General features: G+C 43.5%; 1 protein-coding gene across 3 annotated transcripts in view; it reads left to right on the forward strand.

Moving 5' to 3' along the window:
• Positions 1 to 19,012, forward strand: part of Tdp1 (tyrosyl-DNA phosphodiesterase 1) — a 107,240-nt gene that overhangs the window by 612 nt on the left and 87,616 nt on the right. For all 3 annotated transcript variants that reach the window (XM_017800806.2, XM_008843804.3, XM_017800807.2), the window contains exons 2-5: positions 9,589 to 10,154; positions 12,397 to 12,440; positions 14,003 to 14,058; positions 18,250 to 18,346. In XM_017800806.2, coding sequence (XP_017656295.1) covers positions 9,596 to 10,154; positions 12,397 to 12,440; positions 14,003 to 14,058; positions 18,250 to 18,346 — 756 coding nt within the window. In that variant the 5' untranslated portion in view covers positions 9,589 to 9,595. The remainder of the gene's footprint in view (positions 1 to 9,588; positions 10,155 to 12,396; positions 12,441 to 14,002; positions 14,059 to 18,249; positions 18,347 to 19,012) is intronic.

The following is a 19,012-nucleotide window of genomic DNA, read 5'->3' on the forward strand; positions in this document are numbered from 1 at the left end:
TTAAAACACCCGTTGTTCCTAGAATAAACTCCAGAGTCCGGTCTTCTCCCATCCTCCTCTTCTTGGACCATGGCCTTACAGTTAGAACGCAGGTCCCACTGGCTTTTGCAGGTTTGAGTCCATCTACCTGGAATGTCGCTCACCCATCTTTTAACCTGTTGATGCCTTTCCATCTCCGGGTCTCAGGTGCTACTCCAGAAATTATTCCAAAGAAAGCTCATTCCGGTAAAATGTAATGAGCATCTGTAATCATCTTGACTTTTAGGTTTTTATGTGTTAATTTGCGTCTTTTTACCCTGAAATCAAGTTTGTCTGGACAGAAGTTGTACGCTGTAGCTCCTTATTCCCAGTGCCTGGTTGGTAGTAGCTGATCAAAAAGTGTGTTCAGTGGAGGTACTCTGGAGGTGAGTGTGCTACCCATTTTACTGATAAGGAAACTGAGGCTCAGCAATTAGCTAACCTGGTCAAGTGCACATTTATCATCCAATAATGAACCTGGGATCCTTGTCTGCTTACTGCTGGGCACACGTTGAGGAGTCTACATCTTAAAGCTCCGAGAAGGAGCAGCTGGACGTACAGAAGTGCCCCACTGGGTCTGCTCAGAGGAAGCGGTCACAGTTCTAAAGGGGATGCCCTTTTGGGTCAACTGTGTGTGTGTGTGAGAGACAGACAGAATATGGGCACATGCACGCTTGGATGTGTTGTCTTCTATCACTTTGCCTTATTCTCTTGAGACAGGTCTTTTATTGAACCAGAAACTGGGAGTTTCTGCCAGGCTGACAAAACAGCCAGCTGTTGGGGGCTGCTTGTCCCTGCCACTCCCCCTCCCAGGCTGGGGTTACAAGTATAGGCAGACATGCCTGGATTTTATGTGGGTCCTGGGAATCTGAACTCAGGTCCTGGTGCTTGCATTGCAAGTGCTCTTACCCCTTGAGCCATCTCTCCAGCCCTGCAGCAATGTTTTTTAAGCCCTTAGTAAAACCTCTGACAACAATCTAAGTTGGCATTTGGTAGCAGGATTTCATTAGATGTTTATGAACATCTAATGCATCTTGGTGCAATATTTGCAAAATTTTATTCACTCACCTGCCATCCTACTTTTGATGGTTCTCTTCACACATTATTATTTTCTTAATATTTATTTCAATTCACTTTTATGTAAATACAACTTTTAAAAAGTAAAGTTTGTTTTGCTATCATAGCTACGGTCATGGAGCCATGAGCTGCTGTATTAGTCACTTTTCTGTTGCTGTGATGGAAACACTGACCCAAGCAATTTATAGAAGGAAGAGTTTATTTGAGCTTACAGTTCCAGGGGAATTATAGCCGGTCATGGCATGATGGCCGGAGGTGGCTGAAAGAGGAGCAGCAGAAATGAAGCTCTCACATCATCACTCAGGCACAGGAAGCAAGAGAGCAACTGGATATCTGGCCAGGCTTAAGAACTCTCTAAGCCCACCCCCAGTGACATGCTTCCTCCAGTATAGCCACACCTTCTAAAACCTCCCAAAACAGTGCCACCGTCTGGGGACAGAATGTCCAAATACTTGGAGCCTATGGGGGACATTATCATTCAAACCATCACATTCCATCCCCTGGCCCCTATAGGCTGATGATCATATAAAATGCAAAATGCATTTAGTCCAACTTTAAAAATCCCCATAGTCTTTATCAGTCTCAATACTATGTCTCAATACTATTTAAAAGTCCACAGCCCAGTCTTTTCTGAGACTCAGGTAAATATCTTAACTGTAAGCCTCTATAAAATCAAAAGACAAATTACATACAACATACAGTGGGACCGAATACACATTACCATTCCAAAAGGGAGGAATGGAGGCATAGTAAGGAAATACTGGACCAAAACAAGACCAAAAATCAGGAGGGCAAACACCAAATCCAGTAGCTCCACGTCCAACTTCTGGGACTTTACTTCCAAAGGGCTTAGATGGCTCAGCCTCTCTAGCTTTGCTGCATGCAACACACATCTCTCTCTCTTGTGCTGGTACCACTCCCTGTATGCAGGTCTGCTTGGCAGATGCCTCACAGCTCTGACATCACAAACTAATTGGGGGGTCTCCATTGCCAACCAGGCTTCACCTTCACAGCTTCACACAATGGCCTATCAGGGCCTTCTCTAGGCAAGGGCACCCCTGCTTCATGCTGCCTGGCCTCCAAGGCTCTCTGAAACCTCAGAGGAAGAACTGATGACCCCTTCACTCTTTCACGTTCATGCCTCTAAAGCCAGCACTGGGTGAACGACACTGCCAAGTTTGACTGCAAGTTTGGGGTGGACTCCAGCCTGCTTTATCCATTTTAGAAGCTTTTCTCTTCCATGGCTGGTGCAGCATTTTCCTTTCACAAATTGGAGGCTCAACTGGGTGTGGTCTTGCCCCAGAGGCACTCTCTCCACTGTTTAAATCCAATCTCTAGGCCCCTCCTTAATCACTTTAATCTCCTTATCAAAGGGATCTTCTCTAGCACATGATAAAGCTCCAACATTTATCTTCCTAGTGCTCTTTTTCAATCCAAACTGTATTTCTTTGTGCCTCATTTGTTCTTTTTCACTGTAGATCTGCATAATATCAACCATTAATATCCACGCCACCATTTCTACATTAGGCTGTCTTGAAATTTCTTCCACCAGAGAAATTAGTCCATTGCTTTTCAACTTAGCCTCAGGCAAGCTTTTAGGTCAAGGGCAGACTCCAGCCAGACTCTTTGCCAAAAGATCCCAAGTGCTTAAGTCCTTATTTCCCTCTGGAACTACATTGTTCTCAGCACTACTTTCTTCCAGGTGTTTACTAGAATGGCCTGTTAACCTCTGCTTACAACAATCAACCACTTTTCTAGCCCAAACTTCCAAAGCCTTCCACATTTTTCCAAAACCCCACATGGTCAGGTTCTTCACAGCCAACACCCCACTCTCGGTACCAATTACTGTATCAGTCACTTTTCTGTTGCTGTGATAGAAATACTGACCCAAGCAATTTATAGAAGGAAGAGTTTATTATGGTTCCAGGGGAATTACAGTCCGTCATGGCAGGGAGGCATAGTGGCTGGAGGTGGCTGGAGCAGGAGCAGCAGAAGCTAAACTCTCACATCATCACGCAGGCACAGGAAGCAAGAGAATGACTGGACATCCCAGTGACATGCTTCCTCCAGGATAGCCACACCTTCTAAAACCTCCCAAAACAGCGCCACCGCCTGGGGACAGAATGTCCAAATACTTGGAGCCTATGGGGGACATTATCATTCAAACCATCACAGCTGCATTCTGCTGACAGGGAACCATGTTACGGGTGCTTGCAGCAGAGCCTGGAGCCTGCTATTGGTTCAGAAGCAAAATTTAAAGCATTTCTTCAACACTGCAGCTTTCTCCTTGATTTAAGCAGAGATTGTGTTGGAAAGGGAGAGGAAGTACTGCCATGATGTGAAGCCCTCTATGGCCAGCCTCAGTTACCCCCACTATGGGAAAAGCTGCTGCACTGAGTCAGTGCTGGGACTTGGGTTGGCCCACTCATGTATCGCAGTCTCAGTTCTTTTGACAGCACTTACTGAAAGTGTGACTTTGGGCCTACACTGGACCAGGCACTGTCCATCAGGGAAAATAAACAGCGATGACACTTGTCACACTACACCTTGGTGCCAAAAGCTCCTAGCATACTGGAAACCTGGTCCTATATGAGGGAGCAGTAAAAGCTGATGCGGGTGGCCAGATTCATTCTTCAAACTAAAAGTCAGTTCCTGGTTGATCTTGGTGCTTTTGTAACAACAGCCCTTCTTCAACAAAGGACCTTGATTCATAAAGAGGTGGTAACCTGCTGAATGGAATGATGAACTGCAATTTCATTAATGTGCCACAAAGGCTACTTGCCTTTAAGTGGCAAACAGCCCTCAAACATGTTATTTAATCAGCAATTCCCAAACTTAAACTATGTATTAAGCTAGGACCAAACAAAGGGCTCTCTGTCTCTGAGAAATGTCTTTTTCAAAGCTTTGTTTTTGCTTTATTTGACCTACCTGTCCTACTCTATGGGTGCAGATACCATCATGTCATTGTAGGAAATAGAGGGAAAACTAAAAACTGGAAAAGTTTTCTAAATAGTTGCGATTCATAGAGACTTTGTTCGGAGTTCTTGAGGTTTGGGATGCCAGCTCCTTGATACAAGCCACAGCGTTTGTCAGTTCTCTCATTCTCCAAGCCTTGCTCCTTGCAGCCAGCCACACGCCCCCAGATCCCAAGATAGGGCTCATTATAGCCGCTGTGCAGGATGGTACGTGAATTTTTGAATTTCAGATATTTGAAAGGACTTCTTAAAGGCTAGATTGGCTGGTGCACACCTAGAATCTCAGCACTGTTGAAACTGGAGCCAGATTGAGAGTGCAGGGCCAGTCTCGGCTGCATAGCAAGACTGTCTCAAAACTGCACACAGCTTCCTTTCTCCAACTGGAAGTGGAACCATTTCTACTACAAATGACAGCCACCATGCTCTAAGTGGGGACTGCATCTAAAGACAAAGTCCGATACTCAGGTGGTTGGTTTTATTTTGTTTTATTTTTAGCAGTGCTGGGGATAAAGCCCTCAGCCCAGCCTGAAGACCTTAAACAGTTTTTTTTGTTTAGTGCGTGTAAGTGTGTGCATGTGCGTGTGGAGGCCTAGAGACAACCTCAAGTGTCATGCCTCAGGTGCTGTCCACCATTTTGTGTTTGGGATTTTAAGATTTTAATTTCATTTTTAAAATTTGCCTACAAAATATTAGGTATCATGTCATTTTCAAACAAAGTGTGTTTTAGTGGCGTCTTACCCCCAACTTCCGTCTCCCCTAAACTTCCCCCTCCTAACTTGCTCCCCAGTCTTCTTCGCTCTGCTCTCATGTGACGGCTGTATTTTAGCCTCACCCTCCTCAACACCCCTTTTTAGTTTCTCCTGGTGTCCTTTCTAGTTTTTTTTTTTTTATATGTTACCCACATTTACCTCTATTTACACACACATAGAAACACGTTACAAGTATAGGAAAGAGAATGTGGTTTTTGTCTTTCTTTTTTTTTTAAATATTTTATTTATTTATTTTTATGTGTATGAATGTTACTCCTGCATGGAGGTAAGTGCACCTGTGTTGTGCAGTGTCCTCAGAGGACAGAAGAGGCTGTTGGATCCCCTGGAACTGAAGTTATGGACAGTTGTTAGCTGCCATGTGGGTGCTGGGATTCGAACCCAGGTCTTCTGCAAGAACAGTCCGTGTTCTTAACTGCTGGGCCATCTCTCCAGCCTGGTTTTTGTCTTTTTAAGTTTGGGTCACCACGCTTAATATATATTTCAGATCCATCCATTTGCCTGAAATTTTTCATTTTTCTTTACAGCTGAGTAGGATTCCATTGTTTCTTTTTATCACATTTTCATTATACATTCATCTGTTGATGGGTGTCTCGACTGATTCCCTGCCTTTCCTGTTGTGAATACAGTAGCAGTAAACATGGCTTTTTATGGGTTCTCCTTTACGGGGGGGGGGGGGGAATTGTGCTTTTGAGACAGGGTCTCTCACTGGTTTAAGCTCACCAGGTGGGGTAGGCTAGCTGGCCAGCAAGCCCTAAGGGTTTGCCCAGTCCTAAAGATCCACAGTCTGCCTCCCCAGCTCTGGGCTTACAGGTGTGTGACTCCACCCAACTTTTAAAAAGAAAGTATTATGGAACTAGAAAGCTAGTTCGCAGGTAAGAGTGTATACTGCTCTTACAGAGGATGAGAGTTCAGTTCTCAGCACCCATGCTAGGTGGCTTAAAACTGCCTGTAACTCCAATTCCAGCCCTCTTCTGGCCTCATTGGGCACTGAAATACACATATCCCCCCCACACACATACACACACATAATTTTTAAAATTATTTACTTTGTTTTGAGACAAGGTCTCACTATATAGCCCAGGCTAGTCTCAAACTTGCTGTGTTGCCCAAGCTGGCCTCAAAGTCAGTATCCTCTTGTCTTAGCCTCACAAGTGTTAGAGTTATGGCTGTGTGCCACCATGCCCAGCCTGAGAACACTTTTTTTTCACTGCCAATGCAATGTTGTTTATTGTAGTTATTATTATTTGGGTTTTTCCTTTTTTTTAATTAAAAAATATTAACATTACCTTCTTTAAGAAGTAACATGATTATATTGACTTTGTATAGGTTGCAGAATTTGGAAAGGGAGTTCACGGCAAACTCATAGGAACGGTGACAAATACCACATTATTGTTGAAGCTTTGTAGTACAGTTTTGTTAGTAAATAATATTCAAGAATTATAGTAGACATAGAATTGTGAATTTATATTCTAATATATAATTACATATTTTTAGTTTGAGAATTATATCAGTTTAGTTATTGCAGTACTTTCTTTTTTTAAAAAAAAATTATGTATTTTTATTTTTTGTGTATGAGTTTATTGCCTGCATGTTTGTAAGTACACAGGTGTCATGCAATGCCTGCAGAGGTCAGAAGAGGGTGTTGGATTCCCCTGGAACCAGAGTTACAGATGGTTGTTAGCTACCATGTGGGTGCTAGGAAATGAACCTGGGTTCTCTGCAAGAGCAGCCAGTGTTCGTAACTGCTGAGCCATGTCTTTACCCCACACCCCAGATTGATTTTTATTTCTAGAAGTTCAGTTGGGCATAGGTGAAGGCATACTGCAGCTGTAGAAGAGTAATAGAAAAATAATGGAAAGCCTGTTGGTGCCTGGCAATGGGAGAGGTCCAACATCAAAGCTGGAATACTCAGGACCACATGTGGAGTGAGAACCTCAGGAAGCCCTCAGGGGAGAAGGGAGGTCCTTTTGGAGAATCAGTCCTTCCAAGACCAGACTCTGCAAAGCCTCTGCATGAGACCTCTTAATTGAAGTTTCTGGTACCAAGTTCCCTGCTTTACAGTTGCTTTAGAAGTCAAAAGAAGCAGGGCTGGAGAGATGACTCAATGGTTAAGAGCACTGACTGCTCTTGCAGTGGACTGGGGTTCAATTCCCAGCGCCCACATGGTGGCTAACAACTGTCTGTAACTCCAGGGGATTTTGACGCTTTCTTCTGTCCTCCTAGGGCATTGCATGACACGGGTGCACTTACATATGCAGCTAATACACTAATTTACATAAAATAAAAATAATAAATAAAAATTTTTTTTGGTCTTTTTGAGACAGGGTCTCCCTGTAGCCTCAGCTGGGATTAAAGGCGTCACCACCATGCCTGACTCTGATAAATATTTTTTTAAAAAAAGAAGTCAAAACATTCAGAGATTTTCCTTAAGTGGTTCTTTTAAATTCATAAGATTGTAACTGTTAAATAGTTCCTTAAAAGCACATTGGGACTGCTTAAGTCTGTCTGTCTACCAGCCTTTAGAGTCTAGAACATTAAAGGGATGTAAATTTAATAAAAAGGTAACAGACCCTGTTAACACTCAAGGTGCACTTGTCGTAGTTTGGTTAGCTAGTTTTTTGTTTGTTTAACCCTTGTAGATTAGAAACAATTTAGTAAAATATCTAAACTAAGTTCTCACAGCCTCCAGAAGTGAGTTGGACATCATGGAAATTACTAAAATATTTAGAAAGCAAATATGAGGGCCCAAAATACCTAGACAGAGCCTAGGGTCAGCTACTGTAGGCGCAAGCAGCCCAACCACTTCTGCAGCCTCCAAGCCTTTGGCTGTAGTGTCCGAGCTAGCTGGGGTTAACAGTGACATTGAACCATGGAGGATGTGTCTCTTGCACTTCACAGAAGAGTTCCCTGAAAAGTATAATTTACAGAAGAAACCTTGGGTGATCTGACTGGCAATTAATTAAAGTAGTTGCTGGGTAAGTGAGAAATTATGAGAAGTGATAGATGTTTTTAGCATGCATGTGTATTCATTTTTAACGTCTGGCGTAGAATCAAGCTTTCCTGTTTGTTTTGTAAAACAAAATTTAACAGTAATAATTATATATACACATACACACAGGAAATGTGAATTCTTTGAATAGAGTAATACAGCAGTCTGTCTTGGTTAACCCTACTTACAATGGCATCCTGTTTAGTGTCTTTGAAACAGAAAACCTTGAAGACACCCTGACCATCAAAGCACACACTCTCGAGTATTGCACCTTTGCTCAGAATCTGGTGCTAACCTGTTAAAGATATCAATTAAGGATCTGCTGGAAAACCTACTTAGCCCTTTATTATTGAATTGAATGCAGTTTTTAGTTAACACCAAAAGTACATATTTCATCTATTTTTCTCTCCTCAGAGCAAGAAAGTAGAAATTAGATTAGCTCTGTGGTTTGGAACACAAAAGTGTTTTGCTTCACTACAAATTCTTTCCTGCAGGTTGTAGTAGTTTGATTTATGACATGGCCAATAAGATAATCATCCAAAGTTAGTTGGGTCCTTGTGGCAGTACTGAGTATACACATTTGACTTTCCTCACAAAGGCTTGGCTGAGTTAATGGTGTGTGCCTGTCTTTGGGAAAGTAAGACTTTCTTGTCACTGAAGTCTTCTGGGTGGTTGTACTTGAAGAAAGTTAAATCTATTTGTTCCACTTCTACTTTAAAAATTTGAGCGTGGGCCGGCAAGATGGGTCAGTGGGTAAAGGCGCTTTGCTGCCAAGCCTGACAGCCTGATTTCAATCCCCCGCACCCACATGGTGAAGGGAGAGAACTGACTCCCTCAGCTTGTCCAGTGACCTCCATTTACACACATACCCACACACAAAATGAAATCTAACAGTAATAATTATATATACATACACAAACACACACACATATATGGGTATACATATATCCACTGGTAAAATGGCTGAATGGTCAAGGCACTTGCTACCAAGCCTGACAACCTGAGTTCAATCCCTAGGTTCCATGTGATGGAAGGAGAAAACAAACTTCTGCAGGTTGTTCTCTGACCTCCACACATGGACCATGGTATATATGTACCATACACACACGCACACACTAAATAAGTAAGTATAATGATTTTTTTTTAATAGACATGGGGGTTTGGGATTTAACTCAGTGGTAAAGCTATTGCCTAGCAAGCCTAAGGCCGTGAGTTCAGTCCCCAGCACCTAAAACTAAAATAATAAAGTAAAAAATGAGCATGATCAGAATTACTCTTAAAAAGTTCCTTAAGATGGGCTGGAGAGATGGCTCAGCAGTAAAGAGCATTCGTTGTTCTTGTAAAGAACCCAGGTTCAGTCCCAGCACCAAATAGTGTCTAACAACCTTCTATAACTCCAGTTCCAGGGGATCCAATGCCTTCTTCTGACCTCTGCTGTATGGGTGCACTTACATAATGCAGCATAACACTCATACACATAAAGATAATTTTTTTTTTTAATTTTCTAAGTTCCTTAAGGTGGCCTTAATCCTTTCCCAGGGTCTAGCTTGAAAGACAAAGGGAAGGAGGAGGTGGCCGGGTGCTCGCTGTCGCTTTGTCCACCCCTCATGGAGACCCTGGTCATGGCTAAGTGGCTCAGCCCCTGGCAGCAGCAGTGCCACATGTCCCGCAGTCTCATCTGGTAGGGACTTTGATGGCAATAAAGATGTTGCCAATTGCCTGCTGAGTGGAAAATAACGTTTCCACCTTTCCTTTTCAGAAGGATAATGTCTCAGGAAGGCAATTATGGGAGGTGGACAATATCCAGTAGTGACGAAAGTGAGGATGAAAAGCCCAAATCTGACAAGCCATCAACATCCTCTCTGCCCCAGGCTGGGCAGACAGCATCGAGGGAGCCCACGTACACCTGCTCTGAGGCTCGCAAAGCTGCACACAAGAGACAGGTCTCACCTGTGAAATTCAGCAACACAGATTCAGAGTTAGCCCCTAAAAAGCAGAAGAGTGGTTCCCAGGAAGACTTGGGCTGGTGTCTGTCCAGCAGCGATGATGAACTACAACCAGAGACACAGCAGGAACTGCCTAAGGACATCATGGCTCAAGAGAAAAAAGATGTCTCCTTACCCAGCATGAGTACTGCCCAGAGAGCTGCCGATCGGAGTCCTCCCGCCAGCCACAGGCCCCAAGGGCAAGAAGAGGAATATGAGACTTCGGGGGAAGGCCAGGACATCTGGGACATGCTGGATAAAGGAAACCCCTTCCAGTTTTACCTCACTAGAGTCTCAGGGATTAAGGCAAAGTACAATTCCAAAGCCCTCCACATCAAGGGTAAGAGCCGGGCTTCCAGCAGCTGTTGAACAGTTTCCCCTTGGTAAATAAAGGGGGGCAGTCTAGATTGGCCTCCAGGAACCCTACCTTGTGGTCTTACCTACTGCTTTTGAGGTGGGGAGTGTTTTCCACAAGCGAGTGAGTGATTGTGGCAGCAAATTGTTTACTCAGGGAAGGCCAGGGTGTTTCTCAAGGCCCTATAGCCCAGCCCCCAGTACTACATGTGACATAGTGTTTAGAACTGTTTAGCTTTTAAGGTAAAGATTAAACTTACCCAGTAACATTGTTAAATGCCATAAGCTTCATAACAGTGGTTCTGTTTGGTCCCTGGTCTCTTGTACTTCAGTAATACCAGTACTCATTTCCATCTCAGACTCATCAAATCAAAGCCTGGGGGCCAGGGCCTGCCACTGTGCTTTCACAGACCCTCCAGGGAATTCTGATGCCTAGTCAGGTTTGAGAATCTACTTGAAAGCCTGGTTTTGGTTCCTAGGACAAAGCAACAAAACAGAGTACTGAAGATGCCCCCAGTACGAGGGAGAAAATGGTCTCTGGATGGTTCTCTGCATTCCGTGGCAGAGCAGCAGAATATGTGAACTCAAAGCACAGGTTCCCTCCTTCACCTCTCATCTACCCTGTGGTCAACACAGGACTAGACTGGAGAACAGGAGCATATAGGTGAAGTGGCCAGCACGGTGCATTCACACGGCAGATACACACAATAAGCATGCTATCACATTAACTTTTTCTCTGGTTCATATTCAAGAAATAGATTATGTTCACCCTCAACACAGTTTTTATATATCAAATATATGAGTACACTGCGTTTCTTCTATATGATGTGTGTTGGTGTGTTTAATGCCATATGTAGAAAGCCCAGCTCTACAAGAATTTGAGACTCTCTTGTGTAGGTACTCTGAAGAAATATAAGATAGTTGTCAGTGGTTTTATCTTGTTTGAGAGAGATTGGCATAGGAAACAGAAGTCTGAAAGGCTGGCTATACGTAATAAAATAATAACAATGTGGCTATAAGCACCAAGCTTTAAGGAGGGGGAAATGACATGAGAGATTTTGCATATATTTTAATTCTCAGAGCAGGCTAATGAGGTACTGTAAATGTTCTTGGACGAATGACAGCTCTGCTTTTTAGAAAAGTTAAATAACTTCCACAATCAGAACTGGTAAATTGAAAAGCCACACTTGAATGCAGGCATTGTGTCTGAATCCATGTTGTTTAATATAGGATGCTGACACTGGTCATAATTATAGGTTCTTTAGATCTCGTGGGGGAAAGGGAACTTCCAGTGGTCCTTGGAAGATGGATAAAGTTTAGAAAGGTAGAGATGCCAATGGGTGCCAGATGGAAGAAATAATATCTCAATTGTGCTAATCTCCAGATAAGGTAGGAACCGCCCTACTAGTATGTTTTTATTCTTTCAAAATCTTTATACCACAGCATCTAGTTTAGTGTCCAGAAGAAAGTGCTCAGGGACTATCAAATTAGTAAACCAGCCCACTTCCTCCTCAGAGGCAACTCTAGATATGAACAACCAAGAGCTAGACATCCTGGGTCAAACCCCAACTCTGACCCTTCTTAGCAATATGGTCATGGATAGCCTCCTACAGAGATTCTCCTCGTCTAAAGTAGAGGAATAACAGACCTTACCTCAGAAAATCCCTAGGAGGAGAAAGGGCATGGAAAGGGCCAAGAATGGTGTCTAGCCTTGATAAGTCCTGTACAGGGGAAGCTGGCGGTAACCATGGTGTCATGAGCAGTGGCCTTTCTAACCTCTCTAAAGTCAGGCTTGAGGGGGAGCCACATTGGCTATCCCCAGAGGTGACCAAGAGCACTAAGGACAGAAGTCTGGAGTTGTGGGATGCAGGCTCAAGCGGAGTGGTGTTGGGAACTTGAATGATACGGAAGGAAGTAAAATTCAGAAATCCTAGAAGAATGGACATCATGAATGTGGTACTGATAGTCCAAAATGGACCAGTTAGCCAGGACTGAGTTTTAGGTTTCAGTTTTAGATTCTATTTTGTCTAGAAATATGTAATAAATATCATTTAGTAGTGCAGGGAAAACTTTTCATGGGTTTTACGAAATACTACAGTCTACCTCTGTAGTGCCTTTTCAGTTGACCATTTTAAGAGCCAAATTTTGTCAGTGACTGTTGAATAAGATAGTTGTTATGGTTTTGACTAGAGGATTTTTATCTGAGAATCTATGTTTTGTCTTTGTAGATATTTTATCTCCTCTGTTTGGGACACTTGTTTCTTCAGCTCAGGTGAGTTTATGGTAAGACATTTTTAATTTAGGTGAAAACAGACAATTAAGCAACTCAATAAGAAAATTTGACAGGAGATGGGTTCTGTACAGTGTTTCCTAGGTTGGCATCTTCCTAGAGGCTGGCCCATACTGTGGGATATGTGTACAATACATTCTGCCATTTGGCCCCCATGCATAGAACATGGATGTCCCTATCAGAAAACCACCTGACTCTCGATCAGGCCAGAGGACTAGCCAAGAAGTCACTTTGGATTTTCCCTCCTGAAATACTTGGGAGAAATTTCTAGTCTCCTTCAATGCTGGTGCAGCCCCTGAGGAGGAGGTGAGTAGAGTGGTGAAGAGCTCCTCGAGGTTGATTTGATTTAGGAAAATACGAGATGCTCTGTACCAACCAGAAAGGAGTGAGAAGAATTATGGGTACTTCTGCATGTTCATTGACTTGACTCCTGCTGCACTGAGCTGGTCCCTTGTTGCTGATGAGTCAACATAATGGTCCAGATGCTAAGGAATAGTCAGGAAAAAGGGCCTTGTTCCTGAAGCAAGCAAAGGTATTTCCTTCTTGTATGATGTGGTCCTGAGAGTCCTGGTCTCCAGGTAGAAACCAAGAGGGGTACACCTGTGGGTTCTCTCTCACCTGACTGAGATCCTGAGCCCTAGACTGGCAGGTCCCCTATAGATAAGACCACTATGGAATTTTTGATCAACAGGGGCTTATTATAAACTAGTGTATGTGTGCCAAGCTAGCTGGTAAGTTATGCTGAAAGGAAATGTCCTTTTCCTAAAAGTTCTGGGATCTTTGTCTCCAATATCTGTCTTATAATCACCTAGGGGAAACTATAAACCTGGGCTATTAGAAATAATATAGTAACACTCTATTCACAAACAAATGTTGCCAAAGTACATGGAAGTAGTGTCCTTAGAACCTATCTTGTCAGATTTGGCTCCATTTATGCAGGTTCCCTTAACCAAGCGCTCCTTCAAGATAGGAAAATCCTTCAAAGTTAGGATTACTTTTAAGTATTACAGCATAACAACTGGGTTTGAGAACACTGTGTAGCGGGGCTGGAGAGATGGCTCAGCAGTTAAGAGCACTGATTGCTCTTGCAGAGGACCTGGGTTCGAATTCCAGCACCCACATGGCAACTACCATCTGTAAATCCAGTTCCAGGGGATCCAATGCCATCTCCTGACCTCCGCAAGCATTGCATGACACAAGTGTACTTACATACATGCAAGCAATACACTCATACACATAAAATAAAAATAGTAAAATTTTTTTTTTTTTTTTTGGTCTTTTTGAGACAGGGTCTTCCTGTAGCCCCAGCTGTCCTGGAACTCACTATGTAGACCATGCTGGCCTTGAACTCACAGAGATCCGCCTGCCTCTGCTTCCCGAGTGCTGGGATTAAAGGCGTGCACCACCACGCCAGGCTAAAATAGTAAAATATTTTTAAAAAGAATACTGTGTAGCACATTATTACTTTAGAATTTCTTTCAATTTAATTACAAGTTCTCCTTATGAACCTACCTGTGACTTACTTTTCTTTTCTCCCTGTCTAGTTTAACTACTGCTTTGATGTGGATTGGCTCGTAAAGCAGTATCCACCAGAATTCAGGTGAGTTCTGTGATACCTGCACACTGGACACCAGTGCTCTGAAATACAGGATTTGCAATTCTCAGACAAGCTGTTCAACCTTTTTTAGTATTTCTTTGGACATCATTGAAAACCTAAAACATTAAGTTATTTTGGTATACAGCATTTTTTTGTGCATGTTCATGTGTGTGCATGTTCATGTATGTGTAGGCCAGAAGATGGTATTGACTGTTGCCAGGCACCATCCACCCACTCACTCTTTCCTCCCTTCCTTCTTTTCTCTCTCTTCTCTCTCTTCTCTCTCTTCTCTTCTCTCTTTTCTCTCTCTTCTATTCTCTTCTCATCTCTCTTCTCTCTCCTCTTCTCATCTCTCCCTCTCCCTCTCCCTCTCCCTCTCCCTCTCCCTCTCCCCTTCTCATTTCTTTTCTTTTTGAGACAAGATCTTTTACAGGTCTGGTCCTGGGGATCTGCCTGTCTCTACCTCCCCAGTCCTGGAATTGTAAGCACACACCACCACACCTAGCATTCTTCACATGGATTCTGGGGCTAGAACTCAAGTTTTTATGTTTGCAGTGCAGGCTCTTTTCCATCTGTGCTACTTTCCCAGCTTCAGAATAGCTTTTTAAAAATCTATTTAATTGCACATATTCTTTTTATAGATTTTAGCGTTTTCCTCTTTGTTCTGTCCAACAGTAGATAGCGATCAACTCCAAGACAAGTAACAGGACTTCATGGCCAGTGTTAATATGAAGGAAATGTCAATCTCCATGTGCTATCTAGACCTGTACATGTCCCAGGCATGGCTAGCACATGACATTTGGCTTAGCACATCAAAGCCGTTCTTAGGATCTCTTTGTGCCATTCCCCAACCCCTAAAAGACTCTTCCTCTGGTTCTGGAGACAAGAAAAGGACGATTACCTTCCCTTGCACAAGCTGAGAACTGGTGGACCTTCATTGCTACCATTGGCTACTCTTCAGCCTCATGTTAGGCAGCAGAGACCAAATAAATGATGTGGCATGGTGACATGCAGCTGTCTGTATGCACAGGTCTGTGCCATAATCTCATAACAGTAAGTAGGATAGAGGGAGGCACACAAGAAAAAAAAGTGGATGTCAAGTTCTTTTAAGTCCTTGGTGTATTTAAGGCATCATGGTGGAAACCTTTGTCATTATTCATATCCCACCCATGCCACTCTGAGCAGCTGTCTGACTGGTTCCACCTGCACCTGTTTCTATTGCTATTTTATGGATCAGAGCTCAGTAACATGACACTGACCAGCTCTAAGGGAGGGTGGGGATATGGTCTTCTAGCTGAGCTCATCTTGTCCTACATGAAATCAGGGTTTTGATAGGAAAAGAGACTGGGTCTGCGGAAGCAGTGTGCCCCAGCCTCAGCGCCTCTTGGCAATGTGACCCTGGGTTATAACGGTGCCGCTCATCCTGCCTTTCCTTCTCAAGCACCTCAGAGTTAGATGTCACCCCCCTGCAGTGATGACAGCATGCATTGTCACTCCTTTAGTGCCTCTTGTGGATTGAATTGACATGTTAGAAGTCAAAGCCTTAGTACCTCAGAATGTGACTGTATTTATAGATGAGTCCTTATAGAAATATCACTCAAGTTCAGATAAGGTCACTAGGAAGCCACTAACCCAGCATGGGTGGTGTCCTTATAAAAGGAGAGATTGGACACAGACAGAGCAGACTATGTAAAGACATAGGAGAATGCCATCTGCTTGCAAGGAATGCCCGTGGCCCCGTGCAGCCCCAAGTAAGGCCCAGGATCTCCCCCAGTCTTCAGAAAGAGCCAGCGTTGCTGGCACCAGATCTCGGACATCCTGCTTCTGGAACTGTAGGACCCCCCAGCTTTATGTGGTGTAAGCCACTCAGTTTGTGACACTTTGTTGCAGCAGCTCTAGCAAAGTCAAAGTAGAGACCCCTCTGTCTCTACCCTATTAGCACATACATCTTGGGAAAATTGTGAAGACAGGATAGGACTGAAGAATGGCCTAAATGGCAAGCTTAAGAAAGGTCTAGAATTTGTATGTAGAGAATTCCCTGTGGTAAATATCTGTGCCTCCCTGTTCACCTTGCCCTTCTGTGGCAGTCCACAGAGCGGTCACCTGAAGGGATTAAGGAAGACTTCAACTTCTGGCCTTAGAGCTGAGTGGCCTGTGACCTGAGAACGTACACATTTCTTACATTTTTCTCTGTGCTGTTCTGGTTGTAAGGGTTTTCTAAATAGGGAACATGTAGGAATGTGTGCTTCGTAGGTTTGCTCACCCGCGCTGTTAGAGCAAAGCTAATGGGTGAGGTAGACAGACGTTAATTCTGAAAGTGCATGTCTGTGATGCCTTCCCATTGAATGCTGCCTCTCATGCATTCTGCAGTGTGACTAACGACTGAGGAAGTAGCTGCAGTTGTTGATCTTGCTTCATTACTTGTTGGAGAAAAATGAAATTTTTCCTGTTTGGAGAGAGCTTGTAAAGATACATTGATTTCTAAGGATTAGCTTGCTTTGAATTAGCTGGAGAAGATGAAAGATCCCTTAAAAGCCTTTTTAAAGCCAGGTATGGTGGCTGGTATTCCAGCGCTGGAGATGCAATTGCAGGAAGATTACAGAGTTTGAGACACACTTGGGCTACAGATGGAATTCAAGGCCAGCCTAGACTATGTACCAAGACCATGTCTCACAACAAATAAACAGAAAAGGCCTTTTTAACCTGTTCCTGAAGAGTGCTGTGTTTAAAAAAAATTATTATTTTTGTATGTGTATGAGTGTATTGCCTACATGTATGTAAGTGCAGCCAAGTTGTGCAGTGCCCCAGAGGTCAGAAGAGAGCATCAGATTCCCCTGGAACTGGAGTTACAGACAGTTGTTAGCTGCCATGCGGGTGCTGGGATTCAAATCTGGGTCTTCTGCAAGAGCAGTCAGTGCTCTTAACTGCTGAACCATCTCTCTAGCCCCTGAACAGTGGTTTTAATATTTTAATTTATTTTTATGTGCATGCAATGCCCACAAAGACCAGAAGAGGGCATCAGATCCCCTAGAACTGGAGTTTCAGATGGTTGTTAGCTATCATGTAGGTGCTGGGAATCAAACTTGAGTCCTCTGGAAGAACAAGTATTATTAACCACTCCCCAGCCCTGAAGAGTGGCATTATATAGTCTTTAGAATTTGAAAATTTGCAGTGTACTTGGGACTCTGCATCATTGAAATCTGACTGCCTGTAAGCAAGTCTGTACCTGTTTGCTTTTATATCCTGGATCTACACATACATAGAGTGCATAATAGGAGTTTGGTAAACAGTGCAGCGTGAGATAAAACCATTGTCAACATAAAGGAGAAAGGAAGCGTCATACTGTACAACAATAATTGCCTATCTTTTTAAAACAAATTTTTACATTTATTTTGACAGAATGTATGGATTCCAGTTGGGGGGGGGTGCTATTGGAGGCTGCCAGTGGGGAAGGGGGTATAAAGATGATTAAGATTGAGATGTTCTGTATGAAATACACAAAAATTCAATTAAAAAATTTTTTACATTCATTTGTTTTATGTATGTGTGAAGCGGTGTGTGTGTGTGCCATTGCACACATGTGCCACAGCATGCATGTAGAGATCAGAAGACAAACTTTCAGGAGTCAGTTTTCTCTTTTCACTCTATAAGTTCTGGGGCTCAAACTCAGGTGGGCAGTGTTGGCAGCAAGTGCCTTTACCCACTGAGCCATCTCACCAGCTTCAGTCTACTGGATACTAAAATTAAGTGTAGCAGGGCTGGAGAGATGGCTCAGCGGTTAAGAAGGGCACTGGCTGCCTTTCCAGCAGACCCAGGTTCGAGTCCCAGCACCCACATGGCAGTAAACAAGCATCTGTAACTCTAGTTCCAGGGGATCCAACGCCCTCTTCTGACTTCCACGGGTATTGCACATGGGTGTACTTATATACCTGTAGGCTGTACATTCATACACATAAATTAAAAGATTTCTTTTTTTAAAGCATAGAGTTACCACTCCCCTGTGTCATAGCAGACTTCAGCCTTGGTCTTTGTGGCCCCCTCACAAAGAGAACTGGTTAATGAGTGCTGACTGATGGCCACAGGATGTTAGCCACAAAGACTAGAAACAAACAGCAGGGACTTAGGAGGCTTGCATTCCTCAAGGAGGCAGGAGGCCCACTTGCACGCATTATAAACATATCTGGTCTTTTTCAGAAAGAAGCCCATCCTGCTCGTGCATGGCGACAAGCGAGAAGCCAAAGCTCACCTACATGCCCAGGCAAAGCCCTATGCAAACATTTCCCTCTGCCAGGTAAGCTGCCTCTACATTTGACCTGGTACTCAGTCTGAGAGTTGGTAGGAATTTTACCCTTGAGTCCATCCTCCCACCTGCAGCGGAATTTACCAGCAATACTTGTCTTACCATGGCTTCAACACTGAAGTAACTCAGTCCGTTAGTAGGAACACTCCTAGTTAGAAAGGTTTTTCCCTTTCCTTTGACCTGAAGTCTCCCTCCTTGTGACTTCCACACATGGGTCCTGATTTCCTGCCTGCTGAAACCACATGGAACAGTTCATCTCTTCCTTGCATCCTCAGATTCCTGTATTGGAGATGATTTGTCCTGTTTCCCTTGGTGTCTCTTGGAGCTAAGCATTCTCCATCAGTTGTGCTCAGGGTGGATGGATCCCTCTTTGCGCCAGCCAGCTAGTACTCTGGTTATGTCTAGTTTGTCTTGTGCTTCTTGGAACCCAGCTTTCAGCATGGAACAGGTCTTCCAGATGTAGTTCAGTGGCCACAAACAGATCTCTTTCTACCAGTGTAGCTGATAACTCTGCTTCTGTGCTACCTTCTCTGACTTGTGTAAACCACCACTGGCCTTTTAACCGTTGTCCTCAGTTCTTTTTCATATCAGCCAGGGAGATGGAAAAGCCCAGAGTCAAAGCCTGTTAGGAAACTAACAGGGAATTGTATATGGCAT

This window comes from Nannospalax galili, unplaced genomic scaffold, assembly GCF_000622305.1.
Source record: "Nannospalax galili isolate Female #2095 unplaced genomic scaffold, S.galili_v1.0 scaffold500, whole genome shotgun sequence".
NCBI lineage: Eukaryota > Metazoa > Chordata > Mammalia > Rodentia > Spalacidae > Nannospalax > Nannospalax galili.